The sequence below is a fragment of the Psittacula echo genome (assembly GCF_963264785.1).
Source record: "Psittacula echo genome assembly, chromosome: 22".
In the NCBI taxonomy this organism is placed as follows: domain Eukaryota; kingdom Metazoa; phylum Chordata; class Aves; order Psittaciformes; family Psittacidae; genus Psittacula; species Psittacula echo.
In genome coordinates this window covers 6,537,609-6,544,601 of record NC_137758.1, presented here as the reverse complement: position 1 = coordinate 6,544,601, position 6,993 = coordinate 6,537,609, and the positions used below count along the sequence as shown (strand labels likewise).

The following is a 6,993-nucleotide window of genomic DNA, read 5'->3' as shown; positions in this document are numbered from 1 at the left end:
CCCTGGCTCTCCCTCTGCTCTTGGATAAGGTTCTGCTGAGCTATAAAACCTGACTGATGTCTTATGCCGCATCCACCTCTTTGAACTATACAGGCTGGATTTTAAAGTTCCTAAGAGGGTCAAGAGGAGTCAAAAAGTGAAGTTTTCCATGCGGGTATTACCAACCACCACCTAAACAAGGAGTCTTGCACCAGCATTTCTAGCATCTCCAGGGTTTGCTTCCAGTTCTCCTGCCATGACTGTTATCTTGCACAGCCCAGAGATACCCACAGTACATGATAAACTGCAGCCAGGAGCAAAAACAGGGCTAAGGCAGCTCTTTCTACAAGACAATGTTACGCTTCCCAGAACAGGACCCCCCTTGCAGTTTGCAAAGCTGATCCCTCACTACTGCTCCATGCAAAATCCACATAGGCTGGCCCAAAAGGCAGCTCCCAGCACATCCCCATGAGTTTAGAAGTGCAAAGATGCATACTGCACGTAGCAGCCGAGAACAGCCTCTGAGAGTGAGCCTGCTGCCTGAAGAAACCAGTAAGCAGCTACGAAACCGAGCATCCATCAGGAGAGATGCACGCTGCAGCCAGGAGACTTCAAAGCCTTTATTGCTGCCCAGTCCATAGAGGCGCCGGGGCTTCCCCACACGGCCCGTCCTTCCAGTTCTTCAGCAAGGACACCAGGAAGCTGCTGACCAGGTGAGTTTTGGAGATGAGTTTGTCCTCAGTCATCTTCATGAGACCAACAGCCACAGCCCTGGGGGCAATGACACCAAGGTCACTGGTAGAAGCTTTGCAGGGAATCTATAAAGACCGCAGGCTGCTACCTAATAAAGCCAGAAGAGCAGGCTTAGACCTTGGTGATCAGGGCACCACTTCTATTTATGTCATAGTTTGGGCAGCCCTACAATAGCTTCAGTATACTCAGCTATTAACTCACTGGTATGCAAATACATCAACAATTTGGCTCCCTGGAGGTTTCTTCCTTCCAGCTAATGTAGACTTTGAAGCCTCATCAGTCCAGTGTCACCTAAAATAGCTTAAGAGATTCTTACTATAGTCAGAAATCTCCACTCTCAGCATTAAGAGCATCACTTAATGCTTCAGAGTTTCATTCCTCTGGCTGGATCACAATGTTAATGAGCAAACTTGAAGCAGTAACATGTCTCACCTACATGTTTTAATCCCTCTTCTCCCTTTGTAGAAGGAAATGTTTATGAATTTTTAAACAGTTCCTTCCTGAAGTATGCAATGCTTCAAAACCTCCATTAAAACTCCAGCACTACCTCCCTCAGAGTCCATCCATTCTTTCCCATCGTTATCTTTCCAGTCCTCCAACCACAACGTGCCCAAGTGAGGTTCCCAGCAGGAGCCTTCAAGGACACAGGATAAAAATCTGGAAACAGTCACACTATAAAGCACTTTTTATTAGCACATCACCGAACACCTTGCAATGGGCAGCGTCGTCATTGCTGTGTTGAAAACCAGGACGTGACATACAGAGGTCCCTGTAAATCAGAAAAAAAGTCAGATTTAAAGCAGAAAATTCAAGCTTACCAGGTCTTCATCTTAATCCCGCTCTCCTGTATCCTGAGACTGGTAAATCTCAGCAGACCAGATATAAAGAACCTTGCTGCACCACCCAGAAATCAGCTTAGCCAACGTGCACAAAACATACCCCTTGTGCCTTGGTGCCTTCAAGCCATGATAAAAATCACAATGGTAAATTAAACCTGGTCCAGAATGACAATATTCAAACAGTCTCAAATCAGTTTCTGTCTTAATTCAGCCATGTGTTAAGGGCATTAAGAACTAAGGACCTGCAGACTCCACCATGCTCTATCACTCGCTAGGTGTCCTGAGCCACCACAACGTTGGAAAAACACTTCCAATAGAAAGTGTTCGGGCAAGATGACTTCACTTTGGCTACCGGGATGCCACTGTGGGCAAGGAGGGGGGAGCTCTGCCAGCTTTATAGACTCATAGAATCATTTAGGTTGGAACAAGACCTTTCAGATCATCAAGTCCAACCATTGCGCAGACCTGGTGCCAGGAAGGAGCAGCTCGATGCTTGGAGCGCTGACGCTGGGGAGAAACGAAACAAGGGTGCAGGCACACACAGGAAGCACTGCGGCTGCCTTGCTCCATTTTGAGCCAAGAAGCAGATCTGAGTTGATTAAAACAAGAAGTGACACCTGCAAACCAGACCGATGAGACACATGGATGCGCAGCCCAGCCCTGCAGGGTTGGAGACATCGCACCCCGCAGCACAAGCAGCAAAGGGGACCTCAAGCAGAGAAAAGCTCCTGCTGGCCCTGCAGGTTCGCGCGATGCGGGGACCTGCTCGACAGAAAACCCGTTTCTGTTAGGGAGCACCCAGGGAGAAAGGGGCAAGGCTTTCCCTGCGGCGGGCAGCGTGCCTCCGGGGCAGCATCACCGCAGCCCACCTTCACCGTGGGGGCTCTTCTACAGCACAGCCACCTTGACGCAATTTTCCCCCTCCAGGTGATGCTTCCCCAGGCCACTCCTCACGCCCGTGGGCTCCGTGCCGACGTGGGGCAAGCCAGGGATCTGAGTGGCCCGCCCAGCCGCTGGCTGCTGAGGGAGAGCCGCGGCCCTGAGGCGTCCGGGAGGCCAGCCCCTCCACAGCTCCTCCTCTACCGCCATCTTGGGAGAGGCGTGGAGGGAGCCGCCATCTTGAGTGGGGCAGGAAGGAAAGGCTGGGAGCGCCATCTTGAGTGTGGTGCAGCGGGAAGGCGGAGGCGCCATCTTGAGTGTGGCATGGCACCCATGGGAGGCCACTCAGATGCAGAGCAAACAGAGATAACTGGAAATATATTTATTGTTTAACCAAGAAACCTTCATCTTCAAGCCTAATGGCATGTGTGGGGCTGGGATGGCACTGCCCAGTGATAGCCCACCTCAACCTAGGCTGGCCAAGCGCAAGGCACCACTGCAAAACCCCAGGCAAAGGCAGGGGTGCTCCAGTCACAGCCCACACGTGCTGGGTCTCCATCCTGCTGCTGGTGAGCCCAGGGAGGCACTGGGCTGCAGCCACCACCACCTAACAGCAGGCTCTGCCCAAGGAAGCCATCGCTTTGTGGTTCTCTTTGGTGCTCACCTGGGTAGAGGAGAGAGCGAGAAAACGTCAAGGACAGGAACCCCACCGGCACCATGCTTAGCACAGCTTTAGTGTGGGTACTTGTCTGTTTCCCACCACCTGGGGCAGCCCAGGAGCACGGCACCCCCCTCACCTGCCTCCCTCCAGCACCGCCTGCAGCGACCTCCTCAGAGCCGCATTGCTGTGGTGCAGCGCGGCGGCCAGGCTGCTCCGGTGGGACGGGGTAACCTGGGGGGAGAGGAGCGAGGAGCCGAGAGCTGCACTGCCAGAGACCCCCGCGGCAGCCCCCAGGGCCCGGGCCCGGCCCCACTCACCTGGCTGTGGTACGTGGTGAGCACGGCCATCACCAGCCTGGCGTAAGCCAGCGACCTGCTGAGGGCTGGGGCCTGCCGGCACAGCGTCAGCATCAGGACATCAAAGAGCTCCGGGGGCAGAACCTCCTGCAAGAGCCCCAAGCAGGGAGGTGACCGGGTCCTTGCTCCGGGGCTGCTGGAGCCGGCAAGGAAATGTGGGGGGACAAGGGGGCCCTCACCTGCCGCCCCAGCACGGCCTGAACTATCGGCAGGAGCTTCTCTGACAAAGGCACCTCCAAGACTTGGCTGCAAAGGATGGGGAAGAGAAGAAGCGATGCTCCCATGGGGCTCCTGGAGCCGCCAGACCCATCGAGTGGAGCTGCTGCTCCTGTCACCTCTCACCTCAGCACCAGTCGCACAGAGTCTGGCTCCAGGCACTCCTCCACCAGCTCGCACACCAGCTTGGTCTGCTCAGAGCCTGCAAGGGTAAAGCAGAACGGGGAGAGAGCCTGAAGAGGCTGCCAAATCCACGGGGATGTGTCCAACCCTCCCGGGCACCCCTTCACACAGGGGTACGCCCAGAAAGCATGTACTGCTCCCTTCTACTGCTCAGGATAATCCTGTGCCCATCTGCAGCGAGGGTTTAATTCACACCAGTCCCTAGGAGAAGGGGATGCTCCTGTGGCAGCGATTCCTGCAGCACCCTCTTCTCATGCCAGTGGAGCCTGCCTGGGGCAGTTCTGGCCCCAGCATTAGGAGCTGGCAGGAACCCTCTAGTCCATGGAAAGGGATGGCAGCTCCCCTTTGGGAGGATTGATGCTGGGAGCCAGCCTGGCATCTGTAAACCCATCTCCCACCCTAACTCCCAAGGGTTCACCTGCCCAGATAAACCCAGCACCATTCCTCCATGGCTCCTCACGTATTTGGGGCAATAAATATCTTCCAGGAGAAGAGAAGCTGAGGGCTCCCCTTCCTGATGGATGCATCCCATGACCCCTCTCCAGCTGCTACCAGACGAAGCCTCCTGCGAGCCCATCACACCTTCCCCAGGCTCCTGCAGGACCGCAGCCACCAGGACACGACAGAAGGGTTGGGAATACTTGGAGCAAAATGAAGTGAGGGCAGCCATAAGGTGTCGGGAGGGCGGCTGGGTGAGGGACAGGACCTAGGGACAAGGAAAGGCAGATGGGGATGGTGGGGACGGAAGCAAGGGCCGGGAAGTCTCTGCTGTTCTCACACGTACTCGCCTGAGGAAGAGCTGCTGCGCCAGGGTGGCTGCACTGGTGTAGCTGAGCTCAGGGCTGAGAACCACCAACCAGCTGCAGAAACGCACCAGGACGTGTTCCGGGCACGTGGAGAGCTGCAGGAAGGAGCACAGCCCCTCGAGCTGGGATGGCAGAGGGGACAGGGACATTAGGGACACTAGAGACAGCAGCACCAGCAGTTGCAGTGGGGATGCTGAGCCTCACCTGGGCAGGAGAGCAGCTGTTGAGGATGTGCAGCTCAGGCGGGATGCTGAGATCCGGGTGCTGGAGAGAAACCTTGAGTAATAATAAACCAAACACAAAATACAGCTCCAGGGCTTTTCTCCTCACTGCCACCCCCTGCACTGACCCACAGGCTGCCCATCCACAGCAAACCCCTGCGAGGCGGAGGCAGGTACCTGAGCCAAGAGGAGGTGGCAGCAGCCTTCAGCCATCGCTGTAAACCCACCTCCTCTCCAATCCCTCCCAGAGCCCCTGTCTTGAGCTCATTGAGACCACCAGCTCCAGGTGAGACAGAAGCAACACTTACACTGGACTCCTTCTGCAGCAGCATCTTCAGCCTTGGTCCATGCAGCTGAAGAAAATCAGATGAAGGAATAGGAATCAGAGTGTAAAGGCTCAGTGGCTGGAAGGGGGAAGCCAACCCTACCCGGTACCTGGAGAAAGGACTGACCTCCACTGCCACCTCTGCCTGGGAGATCTTCCTGGGAGCTTCCTGCTGGGAGCTTTCCGGAGCAGCCCCATCTGGGCTTTGGGCAGATCCATCTCCTGAAGACTCCTCTGGCATCTCCTCTTCCAACCCTGCCACATCCCCAACCTCCTGCATTGCCGGGGGGTCAAACACCACCTCCTCCAGCAGCATCCTCCTCCCTTCTCTCTCCTCATCCAACTCCAGGCTCTCCTCTGACACTTCCTTGTGCTTCCCCCCGTGGAGCACAGAGTCAGCCCCATCCCCAGTGCCACTGGGCTGTTTGCGGAAGCACCAGTTCAGTTTCCTTCGCCCCTCTGGATTGTTCTGGCCAATTCTCTGGCCCAGACACCTAAGCTGCTGCTGGCACATGGAAGACAAGGGACCAGGAGGTGGGCAGCACCCTGCTGCCCTTGCTTCCTGCCGGAGCAGATCCCCCAGCGCCCGCACCCAGGGATCCACATGGGAATCCTGCTCCAAAGCCTGGAGCAGCCGATCGAGGCAGCCCCCCGGCACCAGGGCTTGCACCATGAGCAGCAGGGAGAAGAGGTTTCTCTGGCACACAACAGGGAGCAGCAGCAGCCGTGGCTTCCTGGATGAGGGGAGAAGAAGGAAGGACAACACATCAGAGCAAATCCCTAAACGCTTGTTTCCCATGGAGCAGGGTCTAATGGGCCCAGGAAGCAAGAGGAGGCAGAAAACACAGAACATCTCAAGTTGGAAGGGACCCATAAGGATCACAGAGTCCAACTCCCTGCTTCTCACAGGACTACCTAAAGCTAAACCATATGGCTAAGAGCATCGTCCAGACGTTCCTTGAACTCCGAACCCAGGTTGAACCATGTCTTATACCTTCACCAGCTTTTGCAGGCAAAGACCAGCAGGTCCCTGCCACAACCCTGACATCACTACAGACCATGGGAAAGAGAATGTACGATACTGAATCGGGCACGTGACACCCCAAACCTCCTCCAAAACACGCAGTTTTGGGAACAATGCAACTCACACAGCCAGGGCCCCCTCCGGCCCGTCCAGTGCAGGCTCCTCAGCACACAGGGCTGTGGTGAAGGTCTGCCAGGGAAACACGGGCCCTGGTCCCTCTCCGGGCTGCACCCGCTGCAGCATCCGGAGCGCAGCCAGTGTCCCACAGGAGCTGGAGGCCAGGGCGTGGAGCAGGAGGCGGCTCGGCTTGTCCAAGCTCTGCAGCCAGGGCAGCCCGTGGGGCTCCATCACCTGCAAGGGAATCGGGGAGAGGCCTCCCATGGGGCACACCGGGAAGGCTGCAGCGAGGACGGGTCCATCCAGGACATGCTCTGGAGGAAACCTCCCTCCCCAGCTCCAGTTTGGGGGCTGCCCTTACCTGCAGGGGGGGCCGTGGTTATCCTCACCACCCGAGGACGGAGGAGCATCACCGAGGAACCCCCGCCAAGCTCTCTCAACCCGCTTCACTCGCAGCTCCCCACCACCCGCTCAACGGGACAAGCGGGGAACCGCTGGGTGCTGCTGGCGGTGCCCCCCGCCCGGAGCAGCCCTGACCCCCGCCGGGGGCCAGCACACCCCGGCGCTGGGGCTGAGCTGTCCCGGGGCCCGCCCCCCGGCAACCCGCGCTGGGAGACACACACAGTGGGAAGGG

At 57.0% G+C, this 6,993-nt stretch overlaps 1 protein-coding gene and 1 long non-coding RNA gene across 4 annotated transcripts; both read right to left on the bottom strand.

Annotated features, from left to right (window-relative positions):
• Positions 1-1,402: 1,402 nt before the first annotated feature.
• LOC308228995 lies at positions 1,403-2,163 on the bottom strand. The gene is made up of 2 exons (XR_013958308.1): positions 2,037-2,163; positions 1,403-1,501 (listed from the first exon to the last, which is right to left on the bottom strand). It is a non-coding gene; the product is annotated as an uncharacterized lncRNA (long non-coding RNA).
• A 1,080-nt stretch (positions 2,164-3,243) lies between these two features.
• Positions 3,244-6,927, bottom strand: FANCE (FA complementation group E; the record flags this gene model as incomplete). 3 transcript variants are annotated; one of them, XM_080633041.1, is made up of 11 exons in its annotated part: positions 6,721-6,927; positions 6,367-6,593; positions 5,346-5,952; positions 5,202-5,246; positions 4,877-4,948; positions 4,651-4,794; positions 4,449-4,572; positions 3,810-3,885; positions 3,647-3,713; positions 3,429-3,554; positions 3,244-3,342 (listed from the first exon to the last, which is right to left on the bottom strand). In XM_080633041.1, the coding sequence occupies exons 2-11, from the start codon at positions 6,588-6,590 to the stop codon at positions 3,244-3,246; spliced, it is 1,584 nt and encodes a 527-aa protein (XP_080489167.1). In that variant the 5' UTR covers positions 6,591-6,593; positions 6,721-6,927. The 3 variants fall into 3 exon arrangements, with proteins under 3 accessions (XP_080489167.1, XP_080489165.1, XP_080489166.1); XM_080633039.1 differs by lacking the exons at positions 3,244-3,342; positions 3,429-3,554; positions 3,647-3,713 and having other exon boundaries at positions 3,884-4,572; XM_080633040.1 differs by lacking the exons at positions 3,244-3,342; positions 3,429-3,554; positions 3,647-3,713 and having other exon boundaries at positions 3,884-4,572; positions 4,877-4,936.
• Between the last annotated feature and the right edge of the window lie 66 nt (positions 6,928-6,993).